Source organism: Haemorhous mexicanus, chromosome 10 (assembly GCF_027477595.1).
Source record: "Haemorhous mexicanus isolate bHaeMex1 chromosome 10, bHaeMex1.pri, whole genome shotgun sequence".
Taxonomy (NCBI): domain Eukaryota; kingdom Metazoa; phylum Chordata; class Aves; order Passeriformes; family Fringillidae; genus Haemorhous; species Haemorhous mexicanus.
The window spans coordinates 17082214-17101181 of record NC_082350.1 but is presented as its reverse complement, the minus strand read 5'-3'; the positions used below and the strand labels follow the sequence as shown (position 1 = coordinate 17101181).

The following is an 18968-nucleotide window of genomic DNA, read 5'->3' as shown; positions in this document are numbered from 1 at the left end:
TTTGAATTGCAAATTAAAATAATACAGAAAGTCAAAGATTGTTTACTCAGTCCAGATATTGGTTCTTGATTAACTTTCAGCATCTTAAGATGGTAACAGTTCCTGCTGAGAGGGGACTGGAATCATAAAAGTGTGAAGGCTAGACAGTAATATTGAGGAATGATTGGAGCATGAAGGTTCACCCTTGAGACTTTATAGGACCTAGATTTTTTTTTCTTTTAAAAAGGCACCTTTCTTCTGTCCTTTCCCAAAGTCCACTATGAACCACTGCTCCCCCCTGAACTGAATAATGGGGCACCTCATCCAGTTTGTGCCCTCCATACCCATTCCCTTCTCAGCTTGTCTACCCAGATCTGCTGTAGGAGGGACCAGGACCTCTTTGTTTTGTGAAAGCTAAACATTCCCACTGTCCCTGAATGCAGCCATTAGCAGAGCACAGCTCCTCTTATAAACAGTGTATGGAAGGTTATAAACAAAGCCAGGGAAGTATATGTAAGGCTGCAAATAAGGCTATTCGGGTCTACCTTTAGTTTAAACTACTGTTACTGACATTAGTAACACCACAGCATTTTCTGATTGGTATCTTTTATCTTTGTTCCTCCTAGCAAGAACACAGAGACTAAACAAATGGAAAAAATCACTCATCTGGAAGCTCTGATGTTTAGTGCTGTGCTGGAGAGCTGTGTGGATCAACTTACAATTCTTGGATATATCATGCCAGTTCCACATAAGGACAAGACAGACATCAACCATGTATGTGCCACTGCTTAAAAAGATGTATATCCTATCTTTTTTTCTTTGTCCTGGTTTTATATCTTTTACCAGCATTTAAAAAAAATTAACTCAAATATATTTTCTGTGGTTCTATGACTCTTGGGTGAAGAAACACAATAAAAGTGACCTGATTTAAATATTTATATTGCAGCATGACTGAGAAGACTTGGTCAAGAATTTGTGCAAAGGACTCTTCTGATCCAAGAAGAGGTTCCTAAGATTATAATTTTAAAATCTCAGTGGTTAGACAATAAGCAAAGAATTGGGGAAAAGGAAGCAAAACATATGTAGGTTCTTCTGTAGATACAGAGCTATTTTAAAAGTAGAAATGTATAGGTTATTTCAAAGTACTCAAAGCCATGTTTATTCTATTCCTCTCCAGGTCCATGCCAAAGATCCTTTTGTTCCCATGATGTATTAAGAAAGATGCACTTCAAAATAGATTAGTAACTACCCTTTCTCAGTGATCATTAATTATTAGTTGATTTCTAATAGGCATCATAGCTAAGATGGTTGGGCAGAGATATGGAGAACAGAGAATTCCTAATGCTCAGGCAGGGGTTTGTTGCTGTGGAGGAAGGTGTTGTGACATTTCTGATAGCTATTAGACATAGGAATCAGGATGGGACCATCCTGAGGGGTAAATGGTTGTAAGTGCTGTGGTCTATAAGTGACACAGCAGGCTCTTTCCAGTTCTAGCAGGTGTGAAACCTTTTTAAGATGAACTCAAGTAAAAAGTTCACAACCAGGATGGAAATAAACCCCGGGATCTGAGCTTTGACATCTAATGGTGTTCACTCTGTCTAATGTACCACTTAAGAATGCCAGATGAAGTTAAATCAAATTTTTCTACGTGCTTCCTTTCAAAAAACCTTTGGCAAAGGTTTACCTTTTGCCTTTTCAAAAAACCCATGGCAGAGCCGCAGCAGCAGCTGGAGTTACAGTGAAATTCAGGGCGGGAACGATGCTGAGACTGTGCCATAGAGGGCACTGCTCCCCTGAAAGACTCCTGGGAGCCGGCCTCAACTGCTCCCAGAGGATGCTTCTCCCTCTCTTATGTGCCCGCAGCAAAACACACAGAAAGAGCATATCTCTGGGACAGCAGGAGTTGTCCTCTTCAGACACGCAGACTCAGGTTGATAGATCTACTGAAGGCACATGTAAATTACAGAGAAAACACCTTTGCTTTTCTCTTCAATCACAGATGCTCATTTTCACCAAGTCTCGTCTTAGAACACAACTTTCTCACAGGTTAGAAACCCTACTTGTGTTCTTAAAGATTTCAAAACAATTTGAGGAGGAAACAATTTCGAAGCAAAAAAATAGCTTAGGGAAGCCACTTGCTAACTTTGGTGCTCTGTAATTTGCTCCTCCTCCCTGTTTCTCAGATTACATTTGGCTGTTTTCATTGTATTTGTACAAGATCTGTATTTGCAAAGTACTCTGGAGTTCTATCAGGCAGACAAATCAATGGCATCTTCAAAGACTGACATCTAAATTTCAGCTGATGACATTTTTGAGAGGATTAATCACAGTGTTGGCCAGCACCTCACTGATTTTCTGGATTGGATGCTCTCGCACATTGCTTCACACAGTGCATGCCCCAGAGGAAGGCAGCCTTGCTATTTGCTGAATTTTGGGCAACAGACAAGCACTTAGGAGACTACACAGATGGTAACACATGCAGTTTACAAACTTCTTGCTTTTATGTATTATTAGTGTTGATTATTAGTGTGTACCTACTGTTTACAGACAACTCAGTTATTGCCTGTCTTGAACTTTCCCAGACATTAAAAAGCATCTATCAGAACATTCATAAAATCTACATGATATTAAAGCAGCTTGTTTGCCAAAATTAGTTCTTTCTGAAGTACAGTTGTCACCAACCAGCTATTTAAGCCCTTTTTTTTTGCTAATTAACAATGCAATTTTCATTGGACAGTGTATGTTTTGTATATGATTCATTTAATGTAAATTTAACAGTCCGAAAATTAAGCACATAGTCACTTAGCCTCCTTCTCTAGTCACTGATGAGTCAGGCACCAACCCAGAACTGTCCAAAACACTCAGCATGAGGCAGTCCCTTGCAGTGCCCTCACAGACTACCACAGCCCTCCAGCCTCTGACAGAGCCTTGCCTGACTTGCCTGACAAGTAACTTTTTGGAAGTACTCCTGGCATCCACAGCTGCTGCCCTGACCACTTGTTTTCTCTGCTCTGCTGGCACAAATGTGTGTGGCTGTGGAAGGATCTGGACTGAGAACTAGTGCTGCTAAAAATAACTTTTTTCTTTTCCTTTTTGCTGGAAAATGTTTCATCACAGTGAGTTCTCTGTCTGCTTCCCCAAGCAGCCGGGGTGGGGAGCAGGCAGCTGCGGACAGGAATGGGGCTGGCAGAGGCTGTGTTAGCTGCAGTCAGCAGTGCTGTTAGGAAGTGTTCAGCCACAGAAATGCTGGTAGGCAAGTAAGAAAATGTTCTCTTTTAATGTCCCAGTGTATACACCTGCATTTTATCCATTACACATAAAGCAGAGAATTTCCTAGAAGCAAGAGCTTAGCTGATTTTATAGTGTACTTTTGCATTTTGGGGGGCTCTTCCTTTTTTGATGAAATTGTACTCAATCACAAGATACCTTTCCATGAAGGAGAGATATGCCAATATTTTGAATTTATCCTTTGAATTTATGTTATATTTCCTCTGCTTTACTCTCTCAAAAAACCTGCTAAGCAGATAGCAGACAGACAAGTCTATTGCAATTATTTCCACACAGCTCTAGTTATAACAATTATATTGTAGGGAAAGGTTGTGGTGACAGGCACTGGGAAATGTCTAAGATGGAGAGAAGGAGGAGTAGAAACAGACTAACAGTCTTCCTGTTTGTAAAACCTGCTGTAAAAAAGGAGGGAACGACTTGTTCTCTGTGCCTAGAGACCAGGACAACAAGCTAGGAGTCCAAATACTGTTGAGGAGAAAAAACTTTCTTATGGTAAAGAAAATTGTGAGGTGCTGACATTGACAGGAGGGTGTGTAGTCTCCACTGCTGGAGGCCATTAAGAACATGTCAGATTAGGAACAGTCTGAACCATCATCTCTTGGAGTGAATGAATTCACCTTTTTAGGCCTTTTCTAGTCCTGTCATTTTAAGACTTCCGAGCCCATCAACTTCAATGTGCTACACTATGTGCTCAAAACTAACCAACATAAATGTTTCTGATCTTCCACTCTTTTCAAAGCGTAACATGCACTGTCAGCTGTTCCCAATATAGCTTCATTCTAGTTAATTACTAATTTTCCTTCCTATCACATAATGTTGCCGAGGGTTTAGTTCTGCTGTGCAACGTGCAAGCAGGTCTCTCTTATTCCCTTTTCCCTCTTCCCTTATTTTCTTATTTCCCTTATCCCCTTTCATTCCCATCCAGCAAACAAAAGAAATCATCCAGGAGGAGCTGGGTGTTAACTTCCCAGAGCTTATGTCAGCAAAGCAAGAGAGTGGGCAAACAGTCCTGAAAAACACCGAACAAGAGCAGCAGCAGGGGAAAACTGAAGATCAAAAAAGCACCCAGCATTCTTCCAAAACCCCCAAGGAGCACATCACTCGGGCTCTAGAGAAGCTTAAAAAAATTTATGCTGACAGGTGAGTGAAGCACCTGTGAGGGATGCTCAGAGCTGTAAAGTTCTCAGTCTCTCTCTTGAAAGCAAAAATACAAATTCCTTGCTCTCCCACTGCCAGAGTACATCAGTCTCTGTCTGAAAGGAGTTCCCCTAGGGATAGGAGTGGTATCCTTCCTAGACCATTTAGTTCCAGCCTTTGCTTGCTTCTGGATGCTACCTAATGACCAGCAGTTTATTTTGAATGGAGCTGTAAAACATCACCCCATTGATAATGGTTGCCTGGGTAGAAATAATGCCAGGCACTAATCAGTTCTCATGTTCTGGTGCCTGGAGTCAGGTTCCTTTAGCTGATCCCACATGCAAAGGGAGATCTGAGCCTTGTTTTTGAACTCAGTAATTCTGCAGGGCACACAGAGCTTCTGTGGCAGTTACAGCCATTATAGAAAAGGTAATGTATATAAAGACTAAAGATTTTCTTTCTTTTTTAAAACAAACTTTATTCCTGCACCTAAACCAGTGTTCTGATTTGCAGAAAGACCAGCAGCCTTTGGTTTGAAAGAGATTATGGAGCTGAATGCCCAGTATGCATTTTTCTGCATCCTGGCTTCTGTCATTTAATGTCATTTCAACAATGGGTTTAAGGAAGATTCTAACACAAATGAGGAAAATGCAGCTAAAATGTAAATGCCACATGCATCATGACATTCAATAAACTGGACAAGCCCATGTATTGCATGGCCAGGTCTCATTTTCCAAGATCCACCTGTCATCACTACTCCAGGCCAGCAGCATTCTTAATGGCAACAGTCTGGCTCAGCATGGATACGTTTGTGTCTCTTTGCAATTTCCCAGAGTAGCATGCAGGGCAGCATTTTAAAATACAAACTTCAAGCAGCTCCTAACACTGAGTTCTCCAGATGTACGATAAACAGATACTGTGGGAGAAGCACTCCTGGGTTTGATAGGACATAAGACCAGAAAAGGGATCTTTTATTGCTCTACATTTTACTGTAAACAGTAATGGATAAAAGTGCCAAACACTGTACTACCAGCACCTGTAAAGTATTGTTGTGTGCCTTTTCTTCCTGGCAGGCAGTATGCAAGTGATGTAATCACAGTCACTATTAAAAAGATGGAGGAATTGGGAACATTTAGTAGCCTAACAGATGCTAATGAGAGAGAGAAGGCAAGAAAGGGCAAGTTTTATGACATCCTCATCAGGTCAGTGTTGTGTTCAGTTCTTCCCTGTTTAAATGCTGAAAGCCATTCCCACTCAGTACATATTGAAAAGGAAATAAAACCCAATAAAGCTAAAATACAGAAGGGATATCTTTTAAAAGTTGAATTATTCTGTTTGCTTTACAAACTGCACGTTTTCCCCTTTGGAAAGAAACAGTGGATGGGTCTGATACTGATCTGAGCTAGGAATTGCCTGAGCTTTGACCACGGTGGACACCAGTGGCTGAATTAGTGCAAATGCCTCATTTCAATTAAAACATAATGTCATTTAGGAGCTCCTTGATCTTTTTTTTTCTGTCCCCAGTGAAAGCCAGAGCAGCAGAGAATCTGTTCAAATCAGGGCCAGCAACATATGGCCTTTAGGTTGTCTGATGCCCAGGAGAATCTGCTCTGATCCATATGCTAATAGGCTCCCTTTTCCCAGCAGCAGTGAGAGGTTAGCACAGATGGTGACTGAGGTGTCTTATTTAAGGCTAATCCACCAGCCACTGTGCTGTGATTCTCTTCTGCCCCAAATCTTCCAGGGTACACATTTGTTATAATCTCAGCTCAAACTGGTGACTTCTCAGCTCAAACTTTTGAGCTCTAGAGGTCTTTTTGGTTTTTATTTTTTAGCATGCAAACCTCTGATTCAACTCAAAACTGTCAGAATTGCAGTAATCAGACAAATATTTCACCACTTTAAAGCTACCTCAGTGTAGCAGCTCGGGCCCATCATTGGGGGTGCACAGCAAAGCTGCTCTCAGTCATGATTTGTCAGGAGTCCAACCTACTGGAACTGCTCTTGTGGTGACTCAGGGATCTGCCTCCAGGGCAAATCCCCAGCTTCAGTGCAATGTGTGACTTCAAGCATGAAACCCAACTCTTCCATTTCCACTGCCTAAAACTAAGGGATTTATTGTTTAGCCACGGAAGGGACAGAAAGCAAGAATGAGATTGGCAATTGGCTGTGGAGTAACTATCCAATACTGAGAGGTAGAAAAGAGCAGACAAATTATAATCAGAAAGGACATAATCCTTTTTATCCCCTTCTGTCAATCATAGCTAGCCATGTTGTACTATACATTCTTTTCATGGAATGAACTTGATCTGTCTTTCAAGATAATAAATACTTGCCTCATTTTGTGTAAATACACTGTTCTGAAAGCCACCTGCAGTGAGATGATGGGACACTCCTTATCAGGAGCTTTTGTTCACCAGTCACCCAGATAAGTACTCTGAAAATGAAATGCACGTGTGATTGTAAGGTTGGAATAGGATACAAAGTTTCAGGGACCAACTGTAGTATTTAGTGGTTTTAAAACTAATCATAAGCATAAAATCTAAGAGAGCACTCTGAGTGAAATAAGATAATAATACCTTGAATATTTACTGCATCTGTTTTGTTTTAGACAGATGAATACTTCTCTAGCTTTTGGTCTTCACTCAGGTCCCTTCAGGGATCTCAGAACCTGGGGCAGTACTCTTTGGAAGATTTTTGGTCTGATATGAAAGAAATAACATTCTTATACACATAATAACACAATTTGGCACTCTCTGCTGCTCAGGCTTGCTTCTGTACAGAATCTCAGGCATTTTTCCCTAAATGTAGAAACTGTGACTCAATGACAGGCACCTTCCATCTCCGCTATAATAATTGCATCATCCTCAAATCCATTCCAGGCCTTCAATAAGAGCATCCCCTGGTTTTTTTTGGCTTGTTCTCCCTTTTGTTCCCATCTGCCTTGCTCAGTCTGTGCACCTTTTCTTTCAGGATTTACTGACCAAGTCAGTAGTTTTGGTGAGAAGTATTTGTTTATCTTACCACAATGTATCAGGAGACAGGAAGTTCTCCTTCTAGGTAAACAGCTCTTGTCTTTTTGATATATTCAAGTGATTGTATTTTCCCACCTCAGGGAGGAAAAAGGAAAGAAGGACATAAAGGCACTCCAGAAACAGCTGCAAGAAGTCAAGAAACAAACTGGCCAAGACCTTCAGGTGAGAGCATTTAGCACTGGGCATCTTGCCAGGGGAAGCCTGTTAGGAAGCTGCCCAGCACTCAGGGAGGCCATGGCCATACACAATGAACCATCACTTAGGAGTACAGGAGCAGAATAATTACAGTAAAGATTTGTATTTGGAATAAGCCCACTAATGACTTCAAGAGCAGTGTCTGATGATTTTCAAATGGAAGCTGAAAATGCTCATAATTATGAGAGACCGTGGTCAAATTAGAATATCCCAAAAACTCTGCTGGGAGTGACAAAGCACAGATACTGCAATCAGTAAGAAAGAGGTTATCTACAGATAACAGTATCTAAGGTCCTGTCATACTCAGTCGTGACAGATCATTTGGCACAGAAGGAAGTGTGCCAAAGGGAGTGAGAAAGACACCTGTCATAGGGGCAGGCTATTTTTCTACCTACATTTTCATCTGGGGAAAGTGCCATTCTATTAATCTATTTTCTAGGCTTCCAGACATCAGAAAATCCCAAACATGCCTACACAAGGGCAGATCAATGTTATTGCACATATGCTGTCAACTTAATCTTTCTGGAAAGCTTCAGCCCTTCTGTCTGCATCATGTAAAGGGTGTGTGCATGCACAGTAAATATGGGGCATTCTGGAAATATAAAACTTGCTACACTAGTGCAGATCAATTGAATAGCTTATCACTGGACACTTTGGTGCTCACCAGACAGCTCAGACTGGATGCTCATTCAACATGGAAATGTAGCCTGGCCCTGCTGAGGCAGGAGATGTGTGATAGCAAACAAGCAGAAGGCAAGCTGGGGCAGAGCTGTACAGGGCCTGGGGGAAGGAACAAGAACCTGACACTTGGTTCAGTAGTGAGCAAGAGGACATCAAGGGCATCTGAGGAAAGAATTGGTGTCACTGAGTTTTGTCTTTGGACAAAAGTGTGGAGAGTAATCAAGCCAGGATATAGTTGACTACAGAAAGGAATTTTAAGCTCCAGATATGCTGGTGAAATTTGGTTTGTAGAGCACAAAGGTTTTGTGTTGGCAGCCTGGATGCATACACAGTGGAAAATTTAATTGTTAATACAGGGGGGACCTATTTGCTTCTCACACTGTGCCTTCTCAGACTCTGATGGCTCCTGCAAAGTTCCTGCTCTCCCACTCCCCAGGCTGGTGAATGTTATGAGATACTTCTTCATCTCTGTAGCGCTCTCCAAACCTCATCATGTCCGTGCACTCAATATATGTACCCAGTCCTGGTTTAATGCCTTCCCAGGGGCTGTAATCGTCCTGTCTTGTACCAGCAGCAATGTCCTGGCCCTCCACAGTCAGGGGGCCACCTCCTACCTCCTGCAGTCATAAAAATGTGTGTAGGTCCTGTGCTGAGAGGGTGGGTCTTCTTTTTTGTCCTTTCAGTGCTAATTCTTGGGTTTTGCCTCATTAAGTGGGATTTGCACTTATCTGGGATATTTTTTTAAATATTTCAAGCTTAAAAGTCATTTTCTGAGCTTCCCTTATAGTTTCAGCTTTGATAAATCAAAGACAAGACTACTTTAAAGTACTGCTCTCCTCCTGTGCCAAAAATAATGGTGTCTCACTGTGTCTCCCAAGGGAGAATAATTTATATTTGCTTCATATGGGATTTTCCCATAGGCAGTTTTACAGACACTTGCATGATTTGTCACCTTGCCAACTAATTAAAAATAAAAATACAGCTTCACTGACTTAGGAGTACTTTGAACAACAATAATAATGCACAGACCTGTAGACAAAAGCCTACATGGCTGAGAAAACAAAAGCGAGCAAATCTAATCCTGGAACCAGAAAAACACGGCCTTTGTCTCACTCATGTTGCTGTGAATTTGTATTTTCAGCCTTTCTACCTCTTAATAAGATGCTAATTAATAGTGTATTAGCCTGCTCAGCTCATTTTTCTTTCTAATGGAACACAAATCAAATGCTAAATGTTCTTTATTTTGTTTTCTCTTGGAAAGCACTGATGTCTCTAAAGGAGCTGAAATGGTGCATCTGGTTTTGCTTTTACCTCTCTGTGCAGGAGCAGCACTGGTAGCTCAGGTTTGGCTGCAGGGGGTCTGTTTCCTGCTGCAGTGTTCATTTCATAGTTGCTATAAAAATACTTTCTCTGATTTCCTGGACAAGTAACAGCAGCCTGTGCAACTTTTGAAACATATTCATATCATATAGGATTATGCAGCATAAGATAAAAATTTAGGAATGTAAAATTTAGCATTCCTGCATTGTTCTTCACCCAAAGACTTTTTATGTCCTGTAGGTTTTGTGGTGTACTCATGTCATACATGTGTGCAGGTAGTGGTGTCATTTTATAACAAGCAATAATGATACAGCTACCAAACAGACAGAAAGCCAAGCCACTGCACCACAGTACCAGTGAAAACAGATCTGTAACTTTAACTCTTTGTCAGTTCTCATAACTGTATCAGTGCATCACTGATAACTCCACTGTATCAGTGCATCACTCAGTCATGCTTTTAGTAGTAAGATTAAAACCCATAATGTTTCTTCCCTTTTCCTCTCTCAGGAGGACAAATGCATCAACAGTGTTCTGTGGAATGTTTTAAACACATACACACACCCTTTGGTGCATATTTCTACTGGAGATATGCACAGGATGATTACAGCAGAAGGCACACGTTTTGTGATGGTCCTGAGCTTCACTGCTGGCAGAGCCCCCAGGAGCACTGCAGGACCTGGAGCTAGTGCACTAGATCCAAAGCTGGCTCCAGAGGGGCAGGGTTTTCCATAGGAGTGCTGCTGCTAACAGGCCTGCTCCCTCTGCCAGCAAACTGCCCCTCCAGGGGCTCTCCTGCAGCTGCTGGCATTGGTGCTGAGCTGGCCAAGGGCTGCAGAAACATTCTGTCCATGCCAGGTGACAGCCAGCCCTGCTGTCCCTTGGGCACAGGGGACAAGGGACATTCCCTGGGGGTGTTCTGGAGCTGGGACAGTGATGCAGGCAAAGCCCTATTGAAGGGCCTGCAGGGCTGCCTGCTGTGGTTTCAGGGAGCAAGCCCAGGCTGCAGCAGGTGTGTGGATCCAAGCACATCTCCAGGCCCTGCAAGCTGAGATGCCACAGCTGCCAGCAGCCTTGAGCTCTGAGCACTCGGTGTGGGAGCAAGGCAGAGCAGGGCCTGTCAGCACAGAGCACAGCACTCCTTCCCCTGCCAAATGGGCAGCATTGCACTGCTGGAGAATTCCTCAGACTGTTTACTCCTGGGGGCTATTTTTGTAACCAGCTGTATTTTATGACTGTAAACACTAATTGCTGTGGAAGAGTTGGTGGCACTACAAGAGAGATAAATCAAAGTAAATGAAAACACAGGAGTGTGGATAATGTTTCCAGCTAAGTGCAGCTGCTTTTGCAGCCAAACAGCATCTGTGGGGATGACTCCAGTGGCACCAGGTGACAGCAGACAGGCCCCTGAGCTGATGTCTGTGAGCTGAGAGATCAGAGAAAATCAGCTTGTTTACCTGCTTGTGAAGCAGACTAGCTCCTGACAATTATTTCCTGGGTTTTGATCTTGGTCTCTGCCGGCTTTCTGATAGTTTTGGACACGAGGGACAATTTGGTTTGGCAGATTCAACGCTGAAGTCATCCCAAATAAGCAGCTCAGAGATTTACTGCATCAGCTATGAAAGCATTCCGTGTCCTGGCATGGACCTTTGCTATGATAAACCAGAATGAATAAATATTAACTCATTTTCCCAGTTATTGTCCCTGAAGTTCAGGGAACAGTACATTCTGCAGATGGTACCCACAGCTAGTGGGCATTTACTGCCTTCAGCTAAATCCCAAATGTGCCCCAGCTCTGCAGGTCCTGCAGCAGGAGCTGCCCTCATGCCTGCAGCTGGCATTCCTTGGCCAGGCAGATGCTGCTGTAAACCACCAGTGGGTTTTGCATTTCACTTCCTGTCTGCTTTGGATTGTGTAACCAAGCCCCCAGACTCCCCACCTCTAACCAGTATGTTTACAACCCTGCAGACCAAATCCAAACCACAGACACGCCATTCACCAGAGAAAACAACAGAGCAGATGGGCCCCCATCCCAGCTGAGGCCTGGGGCACGAGAATCAAAAGCACTTTTGTCTCTAATAAAATGTGAAATGAAAAAGAAAATAACCTGGTGAGAAGTTCAGGCTCTGCCCCAACTCTCTGAGTACTTTGTAACCTAGGCTGAACCCTTATTTTCTGGCAAGTTTGCAGATCTTGAGTAGATAGCAGTAACACACTGACATCAGCAGTGCTTGACTTCCCTGAGCCTCAGGGCCACAAAAAGTTGTGGGTTTGCTTTTTTAAATTAGCATCTCCTCAGTCTCTCTGCTGGTTCTTCAGTTTAGACATGATTCCACTATGACCCAGGAAGACAATCTCAAAATAGAGTAGTACACTCACATCCCCTGTCCACTGCCCAGGAACACAACTCCTCCCAATGGCCACCAAAATTCCATGCCAGGGAAAATAAAGGCCATGACCAGAAACCTTCATGAGGCACAAACAGCTCATGTCTGTAACTGTCTGCAGTCATATGATGATATGGCCATAAAAATAGTATCTGGTGTTTGAAACATTCAAAAACATGTGAACATCTTTGAACCCACAAAACGGCATCAGCCAAGGCCCCAATTATCCTGAGCCTCATAAATGTACTCTACTCTTCTTATGTATGACAAGGGGTGCAGAAGGAAGTACTTTCTTTTAACTGTTCCAAACTCTTCTTATAAGGAGACCTTTTCCAAATGAGTCATGCTGCAAGGGCTTTCAAACACAGCACTACTGAGCTGGCTCCTTCCTGTGGCATTTTTCCATGTTTACACAGCTAAGGAATGTTGAGGTGCTTCAGAGACAAGATATGTGGGCTTCAAAAGATGTCAGCACTTTGGTATTTCATCTTCAGCTGTGGAGGTTTGGCTGATGAATATCAAACCCACCACAGCATGGCAGGGAAGCAAAGAGAAAGGCTGTAATGGATGCATTCACATTGGGTGCATTCACATTGATCTTGCATAATTACACAGGAGGCTTTGATGACCTTTTTAAACCTATAAGAAAAGTCTTCATTTTACAGGCATTTGTACCAAGTTCCAACCCCAGGGTAATGAACCTTTATCTGCTATTCAAATAAATTAATTAAAAAGGAGCAAACAAAACAGCAATCCCAAATCAAGGAAATGCACTTTGCTTCCTGAGCATGCTCCAAAGCTGGACAAACCACTCAGGATTCCAGCCCATAGAACTCTAGGGAACAGAAAACTGAGCTTTCTGCCCCAGGAAAGCTCAGCTCCATTGCAGAGTAAGGCATGGGGAAAGGCTGGGACCTCATAGCCAGCTTTTCCTTGACACTGCTTCCTTGCCCTGGGTGTATGTTTTCATAATGAAGTGGGCACCATCTACCTGGTAAGATTTCAAGAAAGAACTGTTTGAAAATATGAGCAAGTCAGCATTATATTTGCACTTGTTCCTAAGGCTGTGTTTATACAGTTGCTGCATCACTAGAAAAAAAAAATAAATCCAAGGAATAGAGTATACTTTAGGATAACAAACTTTGGCTTTTGTGGGGCTGAGGCATTATCCTCCTCTTACAGATGCTCACTCACTGAGATAGTCTAATGCAAGGTGTTAGTAAAAGTAAAGCCTAACTTTAGGTGGCTAAAATTCTTTGGCTTTTATTCACGTTTATCCTAAGCATGACTGAATCCATTTCTTGACCAGAGAGCAGGCCTGCCTTCTTGTCCTCCTCTGTTCCTCAGTCCACTCTCTCCAGAGGCAATCACTCCTTGCTGGTGGGTTTATTGCTGTCTATATGGGTAACAGATCAAACTAACCTTTGAAATGCTCCTTGAAATGGAGCAACATTCAGGGAAAGTGAAGCCTATGGCTTTGTCTCTTCTGACCTTATCAGGGAGTGGAGAGATTAAGAAAGGTGAGCTGATCTCAGCCTCCAGGCTTGCTTTTGTGCTGCTTTTGTCTCCACTAGAGCAGAGATAAGGTTATTGATTGTCTCAAAGATAAGCTTCAAGAGACCACGGCCGAAGTTGACACAGAGAGCAACTACATGAAGAAAAACACAGATCTCCAGATCCAACTAACCCAGAAAAAGTGCAGCAGTGCAGAGAATGCCCTGGAGAAGGAAATCCAGGTAAGCCCTTCCCCATGGCCCATACTGGAAGGCATCTCCATCCATTAAGAGAAGAGCCCTCCCTCGCTCCCCAGATGCCCTCTCTGTTCTCCATTACAGTCACCAGCACAGCTCTTTGAACTGGATCAGGAAACTCATTGGGGTCACACACCTTGATCTCTTCTATTGTTTCTCTGTATGATGCTGCAAACAGCAACAACAAGGATGGCATGGCTTTAGGAGACAGGGAATGCTTCAAGCAATGCCATGGCCGGAAGACCAGACCCAGAAGTATATCCAAAGGGGTGGTTACAAAGGCATTAGCAACCTGAGCTCCCAGCAGTGCCCCCAGCAGATTATACAGATAGAGCTGCTTCTGTGGCCATAAGGTGATCAGGACTAGAAAATTGTTCTGGTTTTGCAAGCATCTTTTTTTGACTGATCAAGGTCTGATCTAATTGTCCCTTTTTCATGGATGGCCTGGGAGCAAGGACTGCCTTGCCTGATTTTATCAGTGGAAAAAATGTCTGTGGACTACACAGAGCTCCAGCACTTTTACTCAGCTTTCAGCAGCAGTGTGTGCACACATACACACCAACACTGTCTCACACATGTTCTGTCTGCTCTGATCACAGAATTTGAAGAGCAAAATTGATGAGGAGATTCAACTTCACATGGAAACTGAAAATTTCCTCATGCAAGAATATCAGGTATGTGTGACTGTCAGCCAATTCTTTAAATAGTAACATATAAACACCATATAATTGATTAGTGCCCAAAGGAAAACAGTTACTGCTCCATCAAATGTACCTGGTTCATGACTGCTGCAGTTTGAATGATTACTTGTCCTCAAATCTTAATTAACCCAGCTCTCCAAGGCTTGGGATTTGCTACATACAGATATATTTCCTTAAAATTAGGGTTCATGTAGTAAATTACATTGTTTATTCAGGTGTTATGGATTTTTCCTCTCTCAGATAGTTGTACTTGGCTAATTGAAATTTTATTTAGACCCTACTTGGCAGTCACTGGGGCTCCCAGCACCACAGTGAAGAGCCCAAAGTAAGGGGCCAAGTAAGGGCTGCATAGAGGGAAGGGACACTGGGGAGGGAATGATACTAACTGCCAGTCCAGCCTTATCTGAGGAAGAGTTAGGGATCATTGCTAACTCACAACTATTGTACTCATTTTCAGCAGCATGAATGCCCTTGTGGCGTTGGTTCAGAGCATTCCTATCATTAACAGTGAATAACTTGACAGTGATTAATGCTGCAAAGTCTCTCATAAATGGTATGATGAGAAGAAAACCTGGACTGCTGCAGGGTACCTGAGGTCACTGCCAGTACAGAATTTAATAGGAGATAATAGCTTTTAAAAAATGTCATTTGAGTGCAAACCAGTGCTGTATCTTGTGAGCAGTTGAACAGTGTGCTCTGCACCCCAGAGCTTTGGTCTGATCAATGCTCCCAGCGAGGGGACTGCCCCAGCACATGCTGAGCCTGGCTGACCTCCAGCAGCAGCCCCTCAGTGCTCAGACAGCAGCTGCTGGCTTTGCAGGGGCCCGCAGACAGGAGGATGGCCATGCCCTCCATCCCCCTTGTGTGTCCAGCTGTGATGCTGTAATGAGACTGATGCTTTTCCTCAGATTATTTTTCCATGGAAGCAATCAGGGTGGTTGCTATGGAGAAGTTATCGGTGAATAGGAGGAAGTCATCTGGGTGACTGTTTCAGAAACACCTGCCCTATTCACGAACACAAAGCCAAGTTTACAACCTGAAATAGTGTGAAGTGCTGTCCCCTGGGACCTTATTCCTGGTGTGCTGAGCTTAATCCAGAAAGTGGGTAGGGAGTCAGGCAGAGGATAAAAGCTCTCCCACTGACAAACTCTGCTTTTTAAGCCCCCCTCCTTCTGTATATGCACAACAAATGGCTTCTGGCTGTCACTTGCTTCATCAGAACTGACTGCACAAAATTACTGCCCTGCAGTAATTTATGAGTAGTCTTAGGGGTTTGATGCTTTCAAGATGAGAAGAAAACACTAACCATGCACAATTTACAGGACCCTCACCCCCATCCTGAAAGCAGGTCATGTAATAGTAGCAAACCTCTCACCTGTGCCCTCTTTGCACCCTGCTGAGCACCACTCTCCCCATGCAGAAGGTGAAAGAGAAGCTGGAATACTGGATAGAGAAGTATCAAAAAGACACTGCTGCAAAAGATGAAGAACTGGATGATCTAAGAGCATTAAAAGCAGAGAACTTGGAAACAATGCAGAGATTTGCCAAGGAGGTAAGACATTAGCATCTCAATGTTCAGCCATGCAAGACTGCATTGGGCTTTTTCCTACACTTATTTGGATAAGGAACCAGGACTACAGAAAAAAAAAATCAGTAATTTTGAGGCACAGGCTGTGATTATAGCACTTGTCTTGGGAAGACAATGGCTGAGATGTCCTCTTCTATTTGCCACCTGTGACATTAAGGAGGGATGATGATGATTCCCCTATAGCTATTTTCAAATACCAGCAAGTAATGAGAGAGCTACTGACAGCCTTTGTGAGGGGCAGAGGTGCTGTCCTATCCCATCAGTATGCCTCACCTTACTTTGCTGCCTGAGTCTGAACAAATCTGCTCCTTCTAGGGAGATCAGGATAAGACAGGCTGAGACTAAAAGCTCCTGCCTTCCTACAGACACACACTCCCAGCTGCACAGGGCTCTGTCATCAGGGAGCTGATTCTAGGTAGAACCATTCCTGCCCCACTGGGTTCTTGGTTAACTGCTGAGCTCTGATCACAGCAGAGCAGCAGCACAGAACAGAGAAAAGCATCTAGAAAAATGCGTGCTTTAAAACCAGACGGAATTTACTTGTAAACATTCAACATTCCTTACCGTCCGTGGCTTGGAAGTGATGGGATGGAGCTGGATGTTTCCCTGCATGTGGGCTCATTTTTCACTCTGTACAGTGTCATCTGAGTGTCCCAAGTGTGTTTGTAGATTATCTGCTGCTTGGCCTGGGGGACCAAGTGTCCTCCCCACCACCAGCTGCTGCGTGGGAGGCCATCAACCAGCCATTTTACAGCACAGGATCAGGGGGTTAATTACATCCAGGCCGTGAGAGGTTTCACTTTAGCAGCAGCTCCAAGTGCCTGAGGACTGACAGTGGTAATGAGCAACATTTGCCATCTGGATTTAGGAAAGATCAAATAATGGAGGTGGGGAGGAAAGCCCCCGCTCACACGTTATCCTGGGGCTGCCCTGAAGCTCCCTGGTGAAGAGGGACACCACAACCTATGGGCCTGAGCAGTCCTGGCTGTGGGAAGTGTGTAGTAAGGATGAGACCTGTAGGCAGCAGAGGGAAAGAATCCTTGCACCAGGGTCCAGGTGAGCCCTGCCCTGGCAATGGCTGTGCAGTTCAGGGGATGTGTTTGTCATGGCTTTTGCCATCCCTGTGCTTTCTTGCAGTGCCTGACATTCCAGACAACCATCATCATTGACCGGACAGACAAGGAGACCAAGAGGAAACAAAGAGAGCAGGAAGCCCTGGAGCTGAAGAGTGCTGTGAAGGTAAAGGGGAGAAAAGCTGAGGCAGTGCTGCTCCAGCAGCAGCAGCAGCTGAGAGTTAATAATCTGTGTCACAGGCTTTGTCCAGGCAGAAAACAGCTTAAGAAAGCTGGCTGGTGTGTGGTGGCACAAGCAAAGGATAAAGCCTGTTCCTCTTGCTTGGGCACACTCAGAGCCAGCATCTGGCTGTAGGTTTGAGATGGGAAGTGAAAGGGGAGCAGCCAGTCTCCTGCAAATATCACTGCCCAGGTGATACAGGGAGGGTCATGGGGTAGTGCCCCTGTTTTTCCCTTGCCACCAGCAACAGGCGCCCTCAGCCCAGCTATGGATGCCTTTGGCACAACCAGCACAGGCCCAAAGGCTGCTGCATGGGCTGGGGGTTCCCTTCTGTGGCTGGGGAGTACAGGAAAGACTTTCCAGGCATTGAGCAGTACCAGGTACCCCAGCAAGTGATTTCCCCTCAGGCCTCTCTCTCCCTCACTTCCAGGTGCAGGCCTGGTGGAAAGGTACAATGGTCCGCAGATTCCTCGGCCCCTACCAGGAGCTTGAGAAGTATTTGAAGGGAAAAGGAGAGAAGGAAACAGGCAAGGAAAAATCTGGGGCAAAGAAGAAAAGAGCTAAGTAAAGAAAGTGGCCACATATGTGCTCCAGGACTGCTGCTGGGCAGGGCACTGTGGTATGTCTGACAGGACAAAATAAAGCAGAACTTGGGCAATTCTGGAGAACGCAGTTCCTGCAGACACAGTTATGGTGAAGCTGCACTAAAGATCTTAAAGCTGCACTTGTACAGCCTTGTTTTCCCAGCAGAAAGGGGATTTGCATCAAAGCAGTGAGAAAAACTATATCCCCTGCAAAGTGCTTTATGGAAACAAAACAGTGGGAAGTAATCCTGTTACCAGCCCAGTAACTCAGCAGCATGGGATGCTATGTGCCCAGAACCTCCTCTGCTGCCCCCAAAGCACTGGCTGTGGCTCTGGGTCAGGTGGGGAGGCCGAGGCAGCCCCAGCTGGGCTCCCTCTGTGCTCTCCATGCCTCCAGTGCTGGCATCAGGTCAGCAGGGAGAACATGGGCAAGTCTGCAGTGTAAACACAAGTGCAGTCAGAGCATGCGGGTTTCCATTCCCACAGTCCTGCACAGTGTCAGTGCACAGACAGAATAGCTCCATGTACCTTCTGACCAAGAGGAGGAACAAAGGGAAAAGGCAGCCAGCCATGCTGCCTCCAGGAGCTGGCTTGTCACAGCTGTCCCCACCGCCCGGCCAGCGCCACCGCGCAGAGGGACAGGGCTGAAGGCAGGGAGCAAAGCTGCTTTTTAACCCAAAGGGAATCCCTGCTCCTGACACCACTGTCAGTCCACACGCAGGTCTGGGCACCAAGCCCTGTGGCTGAGCTGCCTGGTTTCTGTTTCTGACTGTCCCACGTGGGAGATGATCTCAAACCATAGAGTCTGCTCTGCTCTTTGTGACCAGCCTGTGCTGGCCACATCCAAACCTCATGTCCGACATGAACTGGGCCAAAAGCTCTGAAGTTCATGTGACATGGCTGAAACCATGAGCAGAGAGCCTGTGGCTCAGAACTCTGAAAAGAAAGTGCTGGTGCCTTATCGGGCAGACTTGGTTGTCAGGGGAGTGCAGCAGGGTCAGGAAGGAGGGGTGAGAGTTTCACACTTCAAAC

General features: G+C 44.4%; 1 protein-coding gene across 1 annotated transcript; it reads left to right on the top strand.

Moving 5' to 3' along the window:
• Window positions 1–610: 610 nt before the first annotated feature.
• Window positions 611–18205, top strand: IQCG (IQ motif containing G). Its single transcript, XM_059855578.1, has 9 exons — window positions 611–753; window positions 4193–4407; window positions 5478–5606; window positions 7520–7601; window positions 13594–13755; window positions 14370–14444; window positions 15892–16023; window positions 17197–17298; window positions 17783–18205. Exons 1-9 carry the CDS (start codon window positions 628–630, stop codon window positions 17918–17920), a joined length of 1161 nt encoding a protein of 386 aa, XP_059711561.1. The 5' UTR covers window positions 611–627; the 3' UTR covers window positions 17921–18205.
• The last annotated feature ends 763 nt before the right edge of the window (window positions 18206–18968 follow it).